General features: G+C 38.3%; 1 protein-coding gene across 1 annotated transcript in view; it reads left to right on the top strand.

The window, feature by feature from the left end:
- The first annotated feature begins 473 nt into the window (after nucleotides 1-473).
- Nucleotides 474-18698, top strand: part of LOC104834144 (chromosome unknown open reading frame, human CXorf23) — a 23466-nt gene continuing 5241 nt past the window's right edge. Inside the window, exons 1-9 of the mRNA XM_010571264.1 lie at nucleotides 474-547; nucleotides 2595-3173; nucleotides 3517-4182; nucleotides 6480-6658; nucleotides 7321-7435; nucleotides 7634-7697; nucleotides 8573-8691; nucleotides 10550-10664; nucleotides 16872-16967. Of these exons, the coding sequence (XP_010569566.1) occupies nucleotides 507-547; nucleotides 2595-3173; nucleotides 3517-4182; nucleotides 6480-6658; nucleotides 7321-7435; nucleotides 7634-7697; nucleotides 8573-8691; nucleotides 10550-10664; nucleotides 16872-16967 (1974 nt within the window). The 5' untranslated portion in view covers nucleotides 474-506. The remainder of the gene's footprint in view (nucleotides 548-2594; nucleotides 3174-3516; nucleotides 4183-6479; nucleotides 6659-7320; nucleotides 7436-7633; nucleotides 7698-8572; nucleotides 8692-10549; nucleotides 10665-16871; nucleotides 16968-18698) is intronic.

Genomic DNA, 18698 nt, shown 5'->3' with positions numbered 1-18698 from the left:
AGTGTATGTTACAAATTTGCAGTTCAGTATATACGAAGTTCAGAATATAACTTGATGCAAAAACACTTTTCTTTGTGAACTTGATTTTAAAGCTGGCTGTCTCTTCCCTCTCTATCATCTATAGCATTTAATACACACTAACAATTACAGCATTTTTTTCAGTTGCTGCAGCTTGCTTGTGACATTATTAACATTTAAAACCAGAGTGAATAGACAGCATACAAAATGGAGAGAAAAAGAGAGCAATGGTCAAATATTTAAATCTTTGTGAAGAAAATAAGCTGTGTTCTGAGATCAGCAATTAGGAAAAAAGTTACTTGCCTTAAAATGTGAATTAGAGGTAAAGCAACCTAAAAATATGCCTCACCCCAACCTTGAAGCATCTAATACTACACTTGTTAAAAACAACTGTACCTGTTGCAATTTGTAGCACCTTTCTGTTATCACACTAGTAAATTGTATCATTTTTACAGCTTCAAGAAACTCATATAAACACGTGAGAGAAGATGACAAGATCTAGATCAAGATCACCACGATGGAAACCAAGGTAAATATTTATTTACAACCTGTGTTCTGAAAAGTAGCTCTGTATAAGGATTTATAATTAGGACTTAAAACTTGCATAAAAGAAAGAAAATTGTATCCAGAATTGCAATTTGTAAAGTGTAGTTTATTAACGATGATTTGTTTTCCAAACTGAATACCTTGTGCAATTTTTTTCCCAACCCAGAATTTTATTATGATTTTTTTTTTAATAAGCTAGAGGTGTTAAAGTTTTGCTGTCTGCCAAGAACCTTGTACAGCTTGTGTGTTTTGGGACTTGGAACTACCTTAAGCACAAAATCCAAGCACCCAACTAGTTAAGGTTATTTTTACTCAAGCACCGCCTGGTGCACTTAATGTCCGTAGCTCACTCCTGTTTTGCCTGTTGGTCTACAGGGAGGGCCAGATCGACTGTTAAAAAAATACTTCTTAGTTCAAACACCTCAGGCTTTCTGAGCCATTGGGGCTGATCCGCAAATTGATCTTCAGCACAGTTAGATATGCCTTGCAGCATAAAGCGAACTGGAAACATGGGAGTCAGCGCCCTTCTTTTTGGACACTGGCCTGGTAGCGTGTGTCATTGATGTATGTCACCAGAATAACATCCAGGTTACTTCATGCCGCTAGTTACCTGCCTCATTTTTAGGACTTGCAATGCCAATTCAAGATGGTAAAACCGGGAGCCTGGAATACAATTTTAAGCTCTCCAGAGCTGTTAGTATGTAATATGAAACTACTTTTTTTGCTGGTTTGGGGTTTCTTTTCTGAACAGCCTGTTATTAAGTTGTGATGACCAAGACCAAGGGAGTTTGTTAGATAACACAGAAAAATGTGTGTGAGTTTTTGCTTGTTTGTTTTTTAAAAAGAGAAATCCTGTCTACTTCCATACTAGATCGATAGCTGTGAATATGCCCTTTGAGTGAAGGGCAGGGAGGAATGCCCCAGCTCTCATTAAAAGGCAAGCCTTAACCACAGCAACGTGGGGTGGCAGCAGCAGTATGGGTGCTGTGAGAAGTTAGCCATTATAGTTTTAGGAAGATCTGTGGTTCTGAGTTTGAACTCATTTGCAGAAATGGAGCAAATAATTATGCCAGATTGTATGTTTGCAATATGTGTACAAAGGAAGTGACTTCCTTGAATTTTTTCAACTTATATTTTTCAATTCTTTTTTTATTAGAGTGTATCAAGAGTGCACAGTGAATACTTGAATACAAGCAGAACTGTTACATCTGGGATTGCTTTCTGATTCTTGCTGGTGGCTTGTACTGCTTTTATTTAAGGAGTTTTTGGCTAAAAACTCTTAATAGGTTGCTTTCATTTTTGTAACTGTAGGTGAAAATGCAAAGCTGAGTGATGCAATTGAAGGAGCAAAAGCTGCAATAGGTGTGGAAGTGCATATTATACATGTGTGTACATGTATGTACATGTACACACAATTTATACAAAAAGACGAAAACATCTTTCTCTAACTCGGTCTTTTCTACAGGAAAAAGCCTACCTGTGTGACATTTTAAATAGGATATCTTATAATGTTTTCAACCAGTTTTGGGGGTTGTTTAGGCATGCAAAGAAAACCCGAAAAGGTAGTGGGTTTTGTTTGGGTTTTTTTCCCCTGCTTTGTTTGTTTGGTTTTGGTTTTTTTTTTTTTCATTCTTTATATGCTTTTTTTCCTTCCCCTTTTTTCTCTTGGCACTGAAAAAGATAGGGAATGCTTGAGAAGTGTGAAAATGTGTATAACAGTTGCTTTCAATGTAGTGGAAACTTCATATATATGAAATTATTTTTAGTTTGAAAGAATGCAAAGAGAGAAAAATGATTGACTTACTACTATTTCAAGTGGGTATTTTTACTATGAAAACTTCCAACAGAATAAAAGTAAGCTTGGTACTCCAGCCAGGCAAATGACACTTTGAATATCTTGGTTTTAATTTTTTTACCAGTTGATTAAAATCGCGTACTAAACTGTTAATTCCTTAGGGAATAAATGTTCTCATCAAGAGGTTGATTCAATTTTATGGGACTACTCAAAGTGGATTTTATTTTTGCCTTAGGTCCTTATCTCCAGCATTTAGGAGTCCAGAGCACCATAGGCAAAGGCATGCTCATATAAATTATGACTGTGAATATAAAAGCTTTCGTAAGGACCCAAAGAAACCTATGCCTTGGAGAACAGAAGATGAAAAATACGGACAAAGCAATTCCAGGTTTGCACCTTATGGAAATAACCACCAGAGAATATATGAACGTAGATCACCTTCACCAAACCTGAAAAGAATTCCCATGGAAGATACTTACAGTCATAAGCCCTACAGAACACATTCATCTGAAAGAACTGAAAGCAATAGGAGATGCCAGTTACCACCAAAATACTCGGAAATACCATATAATGAGCATGATCGTCCCTTTTACCAACACAAGATGGAAGACAGATACATGTTTGAGCACTACAAAGTCACTGGAAATGAAAAAGGAATGAAACCTTTTCCTAGACCATTAGGGGCTTCATGTCAACTTGAAAGAAAATGGCATGAAGATGACTTGAGGCACCAGAGGTTACATGAAGAGAAGTATGGTCAGTCACCCAGAAGAGTTTCTGATGAATTTACGGCAAGGAGCTCTTTACAGAAGAGGTATAGGAATAAAATAATTAAAACCTGGGTATTGTGGTGTAAAGCCTCAAGTGAAAGTCTGTTTTCATTATAGTTGAAGATAACCACCTTGAAACACGTTGGCCACTTTGTAGTTTAATTATGGGCGACTGGTAGTAGTGAAGTATTTGTCTTTTAAGTAAGTCGTATTGATGGCTAGAGTATGAAAGGATAATATTTCCCTCTTAAGAGCCCCTGCACATCTGTACCTTGGCGTGAGGGATTATGGGTTAACTTGCCACGCATTCTGCTGTCCAACATTCTGCACATATAAGTTCTCGCTTTCTTCTCTAGTGCAAGTGTAAATTGCTTTATGTCAACACAGGTATCCTGAAGATCACGATTACAGAGAATATGGGCACACGTCTAAAAGGGCTAAAGAAATGGAGAGGTATGACGGTGGAGAAGTAGCAAGAAATTCCAAGTGGAAGCAAGAACGTTCTTTTCCACCCTACGAAGAAAAGGAGGAGCAAAGAAATCTGGGTGCCCAGCCCCACCGATCGGCTGAAAGGGAGTACTCGGAGGGTTCTGTCACAAAGATAGCCTACGAGTACAGTCACAAACGGCGCAGGCATCCAGATGGGGAAAAGCTTTTTTCAGATGATAGAGCTCAGAAATACGTGAAGCAGGAAGACCAGAAATACGGTTCTTCTAAGGGTGCCCGGAATAGCAAAGAGTTAGATTACTTTAGCAGTGGAAGAGCGAGACGGACTGAAGAAGGGCACTTCGAAGTACCTGTTAAATATAGTTCAAAGAAGGGCTGCGATGCTTGTGTTAACTCTTCCAAAATGGATGTCGATCTGAGATCTTTTAAAAACAAACCGAAGGAAAGAGTAAGGAAAGAAGGGGAATTCAGGAAAAAAGTAGATTCCTCCGATAGCCAGCATGATTCAAGTCATACTGTTTCAGATGTGAAAATGTCAGATGTCAACTGTAGGAGGGAACATCTCACAATCAAAGTGGATATGAAGAAAATGGTGACCAAGTACAGGTACTGGTTTCCCCTCACCTCTTCTTCTTTCTTCCTGTCTCTTTACAGCTTATGAATATTGGAGGAAAGCACGGTTTCTTTAAGAGGTAACCAGGACAAACTAAGGTTGTACCTTTTTAATTTTATGTTGTTTAAAATGTTAACTTGCCCAGACTGGAAACTTACAGCCTACCTCTATTAAAACAAACAAACAAAAAAATCCCCTATTGCCTTTCATGGAGAAGTAGTAAGAAATGCAAAGAGCAGATATGCCTGATATAAACCTGTAGTTAAAAGTTGCTTATGACAAGTAAATGTGTTACTTGTATTAAAAAAAAACAAAAGCAGAAAAGCCTAGTCCTGTGCTTTCTTCTGGAATATGATGGCATTTTTTTTGACTGAGTCATCCCTCGTTTCTTCTAAAAACCAGATAACCTTTAAATTACATCTCAGGCACACATTCAGATGTTCAAGATCTCAAGTTCAATAAAGCTGTCAAAATTGGCGATCCCTGTGTTATGTTATTTATTGTTGTAACAAATGAAGTGGCAGTCTGTTGAGGCATAAGGACTGAAAAGCAGTAGAGTCTGCTTCTGTCCATCTTCTGTGTAATACGTGTGGTTGCCTTTAGCATTCCCAATGCCAGCTGAATTGGAAAATTGCTAATATTATGAAAATCTAGATGATGGATACATGGTAGATAGTAAGCAGCTTGGTTTGTGTAGATTTTTGCAGGCTTTTCTGGTTTGTTGCCTTGCTGTTGCAGGCAAGAATGTCATATAATGGCAGTAATCCCTTTTGGAAGGGATTACCTTCCTTTCTAAAATGATGAGCCTTCATTTTAAAGGTATTTTGCCTCTTGTCCCAAAGAACAACATCTATATCAATTTTTTTCCCTTTCAATATTTCAGAAACATGTAATACAATGGAGAGTTACAAGGACAAGTTACTGTCTGCACATAGTGGGCTAATATTAAAGACTGAGGAAAGGGAAGTGGAGTAATGCCCCCCCCGCTCTCCCCAGCTGGGACAGGCATTTACCTTCCTGAATGATAATTTAAGGAAAATAACCTAGTTATTGTTGGGTTTTGTTGCAAGCCCACAGGACAATTCCTGTATCTCGTAGTATCTTGCTGCTGTTTTTGCAAGTCATGGACGATGGACGCAGTAGTTATTTGCAGACTGAAGAAACTACGACATTGATTACAGCTAATTTCATGTGTGGAAGGTTCGCTTCCACAGGCAAAAGTGCTAAATATTTTTTTTTTTTTTTTTAAAGATGAGAACACTAATTTTGCAGAAGCTGATGACTGAGAATATTTGTACTGCCTACTTAAGGCATTTAACAAACACCTGATTTGAAATGACTCAGCTGAGAAGAATACTTTATAAACCTGGGGAGCAGGTAGATAATTCACATCATCTAGAACTGAGATTGTTTGGATTCCCTCTTGCATGTGACTATTTCCCATTTACTGGGGCAAATAGGTGACTTCTGACACCTGCTAGAGGCTATTTCTGATACAATTTCTGTATAAAAATTCTAGTCTTGTTTGCTTCAAATACAGGATGGGCAGGGCAATAATCACTTTGCAGAATGCACAGTAAACAGAGTCTTCATCCTAAAAGCTTTTACATGGGCTGTTTGAGTCCTCAATTTATCTTTCCAAATGGCAAGCATTTTCCTTGCAACGAGAACAGCAGGATTTTTAAAGTGTTAGCTACCTTGTCAAAATAATTCTTAAGCAGCAGTGCAACCATTTGGGGCGTAAACTTATTTAGAATGAGTAAAATTTGACAAAAAGATGCTGAACACGTTCTTAAGTTCACACACTGCCACTGGAAAGCTGTTTCACTAGGCTCAAGTGATGATTCAGTTCCCAAAGATGCTCTGAGATTTATACATCTCTGAACTGTTCTTGAAAATTATCTGGTAGCTCCTTCTAAACAAAGACATGCACATAATCGCCTTCCTGAATTGTACTGAAGTAGTATATTGGGATCTTCATTTGCCTGTTCTATTTGATAACCTAGATGAATTAAGTTCAAAATTCACAAATTTCGTATTGCGTACTTCACTGAAACTGAAAGGATTCCTGAGAGTGTAGTCATGTTTCTTTGTATTTTATTGTAGCTTTTCTTCCTTATGGCCTTATGAGTTTTTTATTTAAAAAAAAGGAACAAAATGAGATTTCAGTTTCATCACACTTATTCCTAAAATGAACTTCTTAATTTATTGTTTTGTTCTACTTGTCTATTTGAAGTTTTCGGATACAGTGAATTCTTTTAAAGTGAATATCTGTAAACTTTTGTCCTAGGACTGCCTCTAGTCATACTACAGAGAGACAGATGTCACGTGATCTGGTTGCTGTTGGCAGGAAAAATGAAAATTTTCATCCGGTGTTTGAGCACATGGAATCTGTAACACAAAATGTTGAAAACGACCCATCAAGAGAATTTACTCAGGAAATAATCACAATTATCCATCAAGTTAAAGGTGGCTGTAATATTTGGGGTATATGTATGTGTGTATATATTTCTAGTTATTCAGACCAAGTCTAATGAATTGGATATGCTGTCCTTGTAAACATTAGGTGTTTGCCTTTTGGCTTCATTTGTGTTTTGGCTTCATTTCCTGTTCTTTAAGGAAAATGTAGGTTGAGGATTTAAAGTAGTTGGGTGGAGAATGATTGCAAGAAGATCTCCGTCCATGATAGAGGCAGTATTGTGGAGTGTTAAGGTCAAAATGATTTTATGCTGGTGCTTAAGACTAACCTGCTTGTTTAGGAACAGAATAAAAAAGGAGCTTTGCTGTAGTCACAACTTCCTACTTATATGTAGTTCCTTTAACTTTTCAGATTAGTGTTTAGACTGCTGCATCATGTTCAGTGTTGAACTTTATTTATAGATTCTAGTCATTTGACTACTACTGTGATAGAGCTGACAGTTAACTTTCTATTGAGCTTAATCTTATTAAATAAGAAGGATGTCTTAAGTCTTTCATTTGTGAACGTTAAACTGCAAGTGGAAATAGTTTGAAATGTAATCTCAGAAGTTATCTTGGTGTCCTTAAGAGTTAATCTTCTAAAAGATGCAATTTCCCACTGTGCATTTCAACTACTACAAATAAACATTCTTGTATTTAATATCTCTTCACAGCAAATTATTTTACATCTTCTGACATAACTCTACATGAACGGTTCTCAAAAATTCAGAATAAACCAATTGCAAATATGAATGAAGTTAAAATACGTTTGGATCCAGAAATTCACAGGTAATTGATGCGCTTTTTGCCTTAATTTATTTGCATTAAGGTAATTCATCTTCAGTAGACTTTACACAATGTCAGGTGTTTTTTCACTGAATGTAAACTACCTGCCCATAGTCTGCAAAGAATTCTGTAGTTGATCAATAATGGTTTTGCTATTTATAGCGATGGCACTTGTTTTTATGAAGTATTTTTGTGTTCCAGGAGGATTGACATGTCTCTAGCAGAACTTCAGAACAAACGAACTGTGCCATCTGAATCTCCCCAGGTATCTTGATTACTTAACTTTTTTGGCAAACAGTAATTAAGTTAAAGTGATATAGATATAATCAACATTTTCCCCTTGCTATTGGTACATAATTTTTACGTGCTTTGAAGACCATCAGTAATTCTGACTATTTTGAAAGAAATGCACACTTGTGCATATTTACAGATACTACAATGGTGCAAGTATACTGTGTTGACTGATGAGTAAAATCTGGGCGTGTTCTCCAGAGTAGCTGGAGTGTGGTTACTGCTGCTGCTTGAACCCCTATCTGTTTTTAAATAGTGTAAATACTAAGTAGGTGGCTGATGTGTGGCTCTTACTTTCCCTCTGAGATTAGAAAAAAAAAAAACCATCTAAATGTTTCTTCTGCCCTAATGTTAGAATGGCCCAACATCCACATAATTCCTCAGAATGCTATTTTATCCCATGCTTTCATCCAGGGACATAAGATTTTCTGTGTTCCCCTTCCAAGCTACACTTACTGTGATTTAGTTACTGGTTTTTTTTTCTTTTTTTTTTTTCTATAGTACAGGTATGTGGAGATTCAGCTTAATTAAGAGTAGTAGAACTGCTTAAGCTTTACTGGAATTTATGTGAATATTTTTGCTTGACAACTCCATGCAGAATTCCAGTGCTCTGTTCACTGTTTGGACGCTTGTAGAAAGGCAGATGGTGCAAGAAAGGGTAATTGTTTGGGACTGCTTTTGTTATTGTTTTGGACTTTGGATCCTTGGGTTGATGTGCATCTGTCCTATGCGCAGATAGTTGAACTACATTAACAAAGTTATATACTGGATGCAACTCCTGAAGGACATAATCACATCAGTGTTTAGTTATTACTAGGTAACTTGATTTTAACCCTTCCTCTTAACTAGAACATTATGAGAGTGTTAGAAGATCCAAATGATCTACGGCATGATATAGAAAGGAGAAGAAAAGAGAGGTTGAAGAATGAAGATGAGAGAGTGTTTCATGTAGACGGTGTAACTCCAAGGTAATTGGCAAATAAGAATCTTGTTGGCCCAAGCCTGTAGTTCTCTTATGTGTTCATTTTTTGACCCTTCCACAGTTGCATTTGTTGTGATTCTTTTCCATAGTTTGTCCTTGTATGTTTGACTTGGACTGAAATTCAACTGATGTACGTTGCAAACTACTCTGTAATGGAGTGTTACCTTGAAAGAGGTTAAGCTGCAGTGGGGAAAAAAAATTGAAAAGCAAGCTGAAACTGTAGCCCTGAATAGGAACAGAGGAAGCAATTAATTTAAAGATGCTTAACTATTTTTAAATTCCTTGATGTGCCATATAATAACATTCTCTTGGTATTTCGTACTTTCATAAAAGCATTTTAGGATGAATACATTGTTGTGTTGCCCTGGTTGTTTTGTAATGTCATGCGGAATATCAACAAAGAATTGGAATTTTTCTGATTCTTGGAGAATTTTATGAAGAAAAGCTAGATTTTCGGAATAGCTTTTTACTGCTATGAAGTTCTCCAACGGGTTTGTTAAAGGTGTTTGCCCCAGAGGTGTTTGCTAACCTCAGTCACCCTGTTCCACTTTTGATGTTGTGAGGTTGGCTGATTAGAGAGATGACTTATTTGTGTTAGAAGAGATGTTGATTAAAGAATTGCTAGAATGTAATGACCTGTATCTACACTATAGTCATGATTTGCAGATCACTCTTAATATGCTGTTGTTTGTTCACTTTTCATGCAGCCTGTAATGGCAAATAGTGGCAATGCACACATACTTGGGAAAACTGACTTGTGAAGCTGCAGAAGAAATATTTCTTGTATTTGAGATTCTTTGAACAAAAAAAGTAAAAGATACCAAGTGTGTGTGTGTGTGTGTGTGTAAATATTGGACAGTTGCATATAGCCTTTTATGTACCTGGGGCTATGTCTTTCAGCGTATGTTTGGCCTTATTATATGGGAAGGCTTTTTTGCTACTTCCACAGTTACTGTCTTGCTTACCTTTTGCATATGCTGCTCAGAGCGGGAGAGCTCCAGTTTCTCCAGTAAGTGTGGCTATCCCAGACTTTGGAGGGGTTACACTGTCAGAGTAATGTGGACGATGTAATGTGGGCTGAGGGCAGTAATGGTATGAACGATGGGTAGAATTTTCCTGAGATTGGGAGTTTTTCATAGTTCACATATGAGATACTGGCAGTGCCTATGAGCTAGTCCAGTGTGCCTCTATTTTTGCCCTAGTAATCTCTTTTGCAGCTATGAAAGCTGTTTCTGTATGTTTCATGAACTATGAATTTTGCCTTCTGGTGGTTACTTTTCATAGTACGTGTTTTATTCAGAGGTTTATGAACACAACTGTATTAGCAGTGGGCTCAGTAAAAAAAACCTAAGCAAGCAAAAGCCCAAAGTCCTGCTTGCGGAGGATGAAACTAGAGCATCTAGCGATTTATCTGACCTTCTGTCGGATTTGGGATTTCACGAAACGGAAAGTTCTGTGCAACTTTAAAAGAGAGTGCAGTGCAGAACAACTGCTGATCTGCAGAAAGCATTTCAGCCAGCGGAGGGCAGCAAGGACCAGCCAGGCAGGCCTGGGGAAACCTGCCGCGCATCACCGGCATTCCAGGGAGGCAGAGTATCTCTGTTCATTTGTCGTTGCATAAGAGAATGCAGCTTACTATATAATTCTGTGCAACTTGGGCTTGAGTTTAGTCGGAGGACTAGTTATTTGTCGAATGTCCTAGAAAAAAATCACTTAAAACCAGTCACTTTGCACTTGTAAGTGATACAGGTACTCAACTAAGGTTATTTAAAATACAGGGGTTTGATATGCTATGGCTTTAGATTTTAATTATTCTCTCTCTCTCTCTCTCACATGCACATCAGGAACCAGCAAAGCTGCAGTCTTTCAAAATTACAAAACTCTCAACTTGATGGCTTCCAAAAGCCTATGAGGTTCATTAAGCCACCCTTCCGGAAATTTATTGGGAAACCTCACCTGGTAAGCCTAAATGTAGAATTAGTAGCTTCTGCATTTGTTGTTCTTCCACTTGTAATTCATTTTTTGCTGCACTGTCTATGCTGATGTAAATTTAACAGTCTGTGATGTCTTGCCCTCTTAATTTTCAAGTGAGGCTTTATTATCTTTAGACTTGGCTCAAAGATAAACCTACTCATAATTTCACAGTTCTAGTGCAAGAGTACATCCTCAGGTATTTTTTTAAGCATAGATTAATACAAGTGAGCTAAAACCACTTTTATAACCAGATGCTTATACAACAAAAATAATTGTTTTGCTTTTGCATGCCTGTACTCCATAACAACTTTGCTACTGTTTTTTATAACCTCGCAGCAAGTTGGCCAGGGATTTGTTGTTTCAGAAAGCTAGTTTAGTCAGTATGTTGGGTGAAATCAAAACATTTTTTCAGCTAGTCCAGAAATAAGGTGGTCAACTTTAGATCTCTTATTGACTAGCAGGAACAGGACAAACTAAACTTTTGAACTATACTTTAGTTTCAAAATGACTTACTGAAATGAATTGCTTGAGGGGATTTATGAAATAAAAAGTCATATTGCTTGTAGCTTTGTAAAAGAAATTTGTACCTAATGCTGTATTTCTTTCACCTAATGATGTACTACCTACACTACAAAGTAGAATTGTTATTGAGCAGATAACCCGAGGTAATGTTGAAAGGTTTGAGAAAAAGAATACTCTCCTGCATTCTAATTGTGAGCAGTTGGAAGGGAAGGTCCAAATCTTGTGTAGGTGGCATTGTTACCAAAACAGTGTTTCTCCTCATAATGACGAAAGTTCTGGAAAGTTCTTATTTTAAAAACAAATAAAAATGAGGAACAAATCATGGAAATAATTAGAAATGTCTGAAATAATGTTCCTGAAGATGGAATGTTATACAGTGGAGTAGCTTATCTATGTTGATACTGCATTTTTCAAAGCTAGTTTGGGCACTTAGTCTTTCTCAGACTATCTTTCTGTGATGTGCTTTAATAGTGAAATGGGCAAGACAGTTATATTAGGTTCAGGAGGAGTAAATTTGTCTCTTTTGGAAAATTCCTTTTAAATAAATATAGTCTTATTTCCAAGTGCTTGTGCTTGTTTAACTTGGGGAACTGGTGAGACCAGAAAAGCTTCATTATTGTGTGCAGTATAACTGTGGCAATTTTTTTCTGGTGGGTGCAAAATAAGAAGGAGACTAACATAAATTGTTGTTCTTTATAGATTGTAATTAATACCCTATGGACAGGGTTCCAAAAGGCCATGAAATTGTTCTGAGGTCCGTCAAAAGTAGCTTTCATGTAGTCAGTTCTGACCATCACTGAAACATTGCTGCCTTGCAGATGTAACAGGGCGTCTTTCAGTGTAAAGCAGCACAAGTTTTTAACGGTAAAAAATATTACTTACTGAAGACTAAGATTGAAGTCCCCCACAACAAGTGGTAATTGCTCATTAAATAATTGTATTGGGTCTGGCTGAGAGGGAGTCAATTCTCCCCATAGCAGCCCTCACAGTGCTGTGCTCTGCATTGGTAGCTAGAAGGGTGTTGATAACGCAGCGGTGTTTTGGCCACTGCCCAGCAGTGCTCGCGCAGCATCAAGGCTGTCCCTCCAACATCCCCCGTCACCAGCAGGCTGGGGGTGGGCAAGATCTGGGGAGGGGACACAGCTGGGACAGCTGACCCACACTCACCGAAGGGATATTCCAGACCGTATGATGTCTGCTCAGCAATAAAAGCTAAGGCGGGGTGGGGGGGGCATTCATTATTACATTTGTCTTCTGAAGCAACCACTACACGTACTGAAGCCCTGCTTCCTGGGAAGTGGCTGGACATTGCCTGCTGATGGGAAGTAGAGAATAAGTCTTTTGTTTTCCTTTGCTTCCACTCACAGCCTTTGCTTTTGTTTTATTAAACTGCCTTTATCTTGACAGATGAGGCGTTTGGTTTTTGGGTTTTTTTTCCCATCTTATTTTCTCCCCCTGCATCCTGCTGAGGAGGGGAGCAAAAGAGCGGCTTGGTGGGCACCTGGTGTCCAGCCAAGGTCAACCCACCACAGTAATATAGTAATTGCAAATAAAAGGGGGGTTAGTTTGAAATAGAAACTGAGTTGTTAGATGTGCTGAAGGTTCAGGAAGATTGCATTTTCATATCTAATAGTGAACTGCAAACATGCACTGCAGTGAGGAGTAATTCATTCAGAACAACAGTAGCTGTGAAAGCATGGGTATTACAAATGCAGGGCATCCTAAAGAAGGAACGACTCTTCATGCAGTCAGCCATGCAGAAGCTGGTTTGCAGACAAGTGGGAAGATAAAATAGTTTAGTTTGCCATCCACATTTGTCAGTGAAAATAGAATTAATCAGTGCTCACCAACTGGCTTGGAGGGCTTACGGGCATTTTGCAAGTGTGTCTGCAATACATTAATTGGCAATTCTTAATTGCATCTCCTCTTCTGGTTTTGTGTTTCTGTTCTTGCCTTTTGATTCTTTTCTGCTCCCCTTGTCTGTCTTCCTGTTTATCTAGTATGTCTGATGGTCAATATGTAAAGTAATGCAGAAGGAGGATAACCTTTTCCTGGGCAGAGCAGATCACTAATACAGCTAACTCGTATCTGAGGCAGTACAAATAATTCAGCTGAATAAGCTAGCTCCAGTAGTGTGGCACTTCCCATGACATGTAGATGTGTTGTCTGAGAACGTATGGTGCTCAAAATGGCTTTCCTTGAAGGATTTCTTCAGGACTGGGTGCGATTGGAGAACTTATCCTGGTGGGCAATAGCTCAAGCTCAACCTCCATACGTGTAAGCTGCTAGCACTGCTTTAGCATTTGTTGTGGGAGTTAAGTGGAGTGGCATCCAAGCAGCCAACCGTAATTTCAGCCACATGTATTATTCTGTGTTGAGTAGGCTTTGTGTAATAAATTCAGAGCTGTGTGACTGTATCCACTACTACTTTGTTTGGAAATGTATTATTAGTAGAGTTGAAAGCAGCCTTAGAAAAACAAAAAGGAATGAAGGTGAAGGCTATTCCTTGCTGCCTTCTGCAAGAGGACAAATGTTTGGAATTTTCCATTCGGAAAGTTTTGTATCGGAACAGTGCAGTTCAGGTGCGAACAGTGCCAAGCACCTTGAAAAGTGTAAGGACTGTGGCTAAAAGGCAGTATTTGGAGAACAATGCATTGGATTTAAGAAGTGACTTGATGGGTCACCAGAACATTGATGCTGGGTCGACCACACCTTTTTAAATAGGAAGCATCCTAAAATGAAGGATATATTACTGGGGCCCAGCGATACATGGAAAAACTGAGGAAGAGTTTGAAACATAAGCAAGAGCTAAGAATAGTTGTTGAATAAGAAAGTAAATTTTGTGGTTTTGCTCGGTTCTACAGATACTTGGGTAGATAGTGGCTCAGCTGGCTCCACAGTCCAAGCAGAGGTCTCTAGTTCTTGTGGGAAGCTGTTTTACAGCTTTTTATATTGGCAAAATTGTGAAGGTGTGGGAAAACACCTGAAAAGGTATTTAACAGGCATCTCTTACCACTTTTACATGTGGAACTCTCCTTGACAATTTTAAAAGCAAACCCTGGGAAATCCAAAACAAAAACTCTAACCTTCAGCACTCCTCTCAGGTTTGTTTGCTCTTGTTTACAGGTAAATATTGAGAGGAAAGTACATCAGAGAGCCGGGTTTCAAATGACAAGCATAACAGTGCCAACACTCAGAAAATATGGCAAAAATAATTTTAAAAGGAGTATTTGACAAGAAAACCACTGCAGCATCTTAAATTATAACACAGGATTTAAAAAAAATATAATTTATTGGATAAATGTTTGCACATTTTTGTCTTTGTAAAACTTCATTGTGGTTTTTATTACTGCTGTGCTTATCAGCATTGGTAAAAGACGGATGCTTGAAAACTGGAAGCCTGAGCAGTAGAGCATATCTGATGCAAGGATGTTGCCTATTGTGAATACAGATAATGTATTGGTCATATTAAAATGCCCTTACAGTAAACTATCAAAAAGTGATACTAACACCACTTTTGCTCTCTTATTAAATGGATGATAATAGTCATTTGGGTTAAAATTAAACATGGAAATGGTATTGACTTGGTTGGCTTACTTTTGATATCCCATGATTAATCAATATGAACTTTTCAGTGCAAGGTATGAGTATCTTTTACAGCAGGCCAGTGAAGGGCAGTTATTTCTTGTGTTAATATTCAGTAATTGGGGGTTGAGCTTAAACTTGAGAACTTGGCCTTGAAGGTGCCAATGTCTATCTAGCCTTGATTGTAAGAAACATCCATCTGGTACTCTACTGACAAAAAGAGGATGGCTAAAGAGTAGAAGATCAGAACAAGTGTCTCTTTGTACTTCCCTTTCTCACCGCCCCCCCCCATTTAAAATCTCTGGTTTAGGAAATTCCTGAAGAGTAGATTGCTGTCTCTTTGCATCAAGTAGTTCTAATGTTTTTGTTTCCATGAATGTACTTGAATTTGAGGGAGGTGGGGATGGGGAGGAGTGTATCCACAGTTAGTTAAGACAAGCTTTGTTTTAATTCCCAGAGGTTTATTTTTAACTATAACAGGAAATTTTCTTGAATGTTTTTTTTTTCTTCTTGCTGAATTCTCAGCTTTAAGGAGGAGTATACTTCAACAGGGAGCTTCCTGATTTAATTGTGTTGTGTGGAGAAAGTTAATTTGATTTCATGGAGTACCTCTGTATTCTTAGAATAAGATGGGAGCTGGGAAGTTCCTGACATGCTTTTTCCTCTGTCCATACTTTTTTCCTGGGAAAGCCATTTTGACTACTTTGATCTCGTTTCATAAAGTCTTTCTTCCTCTCTTTTTGTTCTCTGTTGAATTGCCTCTTGTCAAGGCATTTTAAGATGCTAAATAGTTGACTTGTAGGCAATAATGTATTCTCAAAAAAACCCCCAAAAGCTAGCTTAAATCCCAGTTAAAAGTGAACTTGGATTCTAATGCTGTTCTGTTGCATTTATAGCCCCCCCAATTAGTAACAGTGTTGGAAAGCATACGCTAAAGTGTTTCTGCCACTGGAAAGGCTTGGTACTTTGTTAGAGAACAGAAATTCTGTAAACAGCAAAGCATGCATTTGCATTTATTATTAGATGTTAGTATATATGAGATGTTTCATGACAGTTCTTTTCTTAGGCTCTTTTTAAAATGTATTTGAAGCTGTTAAAATTTTCTTTGGAAAAAACAGAGTTCAACAGCATTGGAACACTTTTGTGATTCAAGAATGGACCATAAAGAAATTTAATTTGATTGCTAAGAGTTCGTTAGCAAGTCCATTCTGTATGCATTAGATGACTTTAATGTAGTATATGCCAGTATGTAATGCTTCTGTAAATATTTATAATCATATGCAATAATGGAAGGGAATGATATTTTAGCTGTGTGCATCCTTGAGAGGGAGCTGTCATGGGGAAAACTGGAAAAGGGCCAAAATACACAGGTAGGACCCTGGCTGGAGGAGTGCTCTATTTTAGGCAACCATGGCTGTGTGACTGCAGCTGTTCGGGTGCTGACACGCAACAATTTCAATACCACTTGTCTGTGCAACTTGCTTCTGAAATCATGTGTGTTTCTGTGGCAGGCAAGTAATCTTCAAAATGCTCTGCTGTAATACGGAGTTAAAAGTAGAATCTTCTGAAGACCAATGTAATGTGCTACACGTTCGTTGTCTGGTTGCTGCGGTGGTGTGTATAGTAACAGTGCATGAGTCTGCTCTAAAATATGCTAATTTATGATGACCATATGCTAACCAGGGACATCCGGAGTACTAATCTTGTTGCCCTTATTCCTAACTCGAGGGATGACTGCTGTAGCAGCCTGTCTGCTACATTTCCTGCATTCAGATTGAAGCATCTGTTCTGGGGGCAGGGGTAGAGCACCTTAATTGGCTTGTTACCTCCTTGGATCTCTCCAAGAGGATGATGTTCCAGTAGGATGGTCTGTATCACCTTTGGCTTCTGCGGGCTCTGCCATCCTTCAGCCAGCCTGGACTCGGGCCCTATGCTCCTGTTACTCTGGTTCCTTCAAATAGTGTTGTGGTGTCAAACGCTACAAGATTGAAAGAGTTGCAGTATTTGTTAGTATAACCTGGAAACTTTGTATGTTTTCTTGAATAATTTAGTAACATTAAGCTAATAACTCTGTTTTCCGACTAGAATTCTTACTATTCTTCAAAACCAAGTGATACTTACCCTCACAGACGCATTAGAGGACACCTTGAAAATGCAGGACCCATCAGAAGACACTTTAAGGTACAGATCAGCTTTTATCAGATGTATGTTACATAAAATGGTGATTCGATCCCGTTGAGTTCGGTAGCAGGACACACAGTTTTGAAGGTATTAAATGCCGTGAAAAATAGTGTCGTCATAGCCTAATTGTTTCCATTGAAATAATGGGAGGCTCAGCTTTTAGTAGGTAAGAGGGCTAGCAGTGGGTTGTCCAGTGTTGTGTCTGTGCAGTTGAAATAAATAAGTTAACTGCAAAGTTGAGAATGAGAATTGAAGAAACTAGACAATGAGTAGACAGCTCATCTATCCAAAAAACAAGCTGGTCAGCTTTCTTTCCTTCACCTGATCCATGTGGAAGGCTGAACTATTTTCCAAGACTGGGAGACATGAATTGTATCACTTTCAAAATTATATTACTGTTATTTTATTAGCCCTTTTGTATAGGGATTTCTGGGGAAGTAATCTCTTGTGTATACCCTGCATACTGCTATCTGTGCATTTAAAAAAACCCCAAAATTTAAAACTGTGAAGCTTTTTCTCAGGCCCTCAAGATGGTAAAGGGGCAGGCAACTGTGCTTCTTCTGGGGTAGTGCAGTGGCTTTCTAACGCCTTTTGATTGTAAAATGTATTGTGGGTTCAGCAGAAGAACGTGCTGACAGTGGCATGTTATGCATGGATCCAGTTAGAGCTCTTTATATCAGAAAAGTAGTAATCAAGCCTAGAACAACTTACTGTCATTTTCTACCTTAAAATTACCCCTACTTATTTAACAGGTGTGTTCTCAAGAGTAAAATAACACACAGAATAGGTAGTCGTCTTTCCTGTTTTGTAGATAGTGAAACCGAAGTAAAGTTTTGATGGCTAAGTTAAGTAGCTGGCATTTTGGATAGAATTTTGAAAGGGGGGGGGGCAGTGTAGGTGTGGGGATTTTTGTTTGCTGGTTGTTTTTTGTTTTATTTTCTCCCCCCTCAGATTAAACATAAGAGATCTGTTGGATCAAAAGGCTTTCAGACTCTCCCATTTAGGTGTGCTTTGCCAGTCAATCTTAGTCACTTAGCTAAGCTAACACTAGCAAAAAATGCTAACTTTAATCTGCTGGAAAAAAAAAAAGTCATTTTCCAAGCTGAAGTTAACAAGTTTAAAGTGTCAGCCTGGTATAACTATTGTAATGTGTAAGGACATCATAGCCCTTAATCGGTGTCCCCTCTGTATTGTCAGCCTATAGGGGCTGGAGGGATCTTCAGCACTGACTGCCATATCATTGAGGCAGCATTGGTAGTTGATGTAATGTAAAGAAAATGGAAGGCTGCCTTCAGTTACATCAGCCTGCAGTTCTGCTGGACATTATGCAGGCATGAAAGTGCCCCTTTAAGTTGTCATTGCACGTATATATGAATATTGCCTGAATATTGCTGTATCCAATGATCTGTCCCATGGTGCTTTAATATTTGTAGGCAAAACAGCATATGCGCTCATATTGCAGTTTGCATATATGTATAGCACATTTATCATTGCCATGGAAACAGCAGTGCTGATTTGACTTAATTTCATCAACCTTTTTTTTTCTTTAATTTCCTCCTGTGTAACATAGAGGGTTTTTCCTTCCCATGCTGTTGCTGAAACCTACTTAGGAAGGTGATTTGACTATCTTCTACACTCAGGAGACTTCCTTGGCTGATTATTTAAAAAACCAAACATACAGACAAACAAACCAACCCACCAAAAAAACAGACACACACAATCCCATTCCCC

Source organism: Haliaeetus leucocephalus, unplaced genomic scaffold (assembly GCF_000737465.1).
Source record: "Haliaeetus leucocephalus isolate CR32 unplaced genomic scaffold, Haliaeetus_leucocephalus-4.0 Scaffold317, whole genome shotgun sequence".
Classification (NCBI taxonomy): Eukaryota; Metazoa; Chordata; class Aves; order Accipitriformes; family Accipitridae; genus Haliaeetus; species Haliaeetus leucocephalus.
The sequence above is the reverse complement of the archived record's forward strand: the minus strand, read 5'-3'. Positions and strand labels throughout refer to the sequence as shown.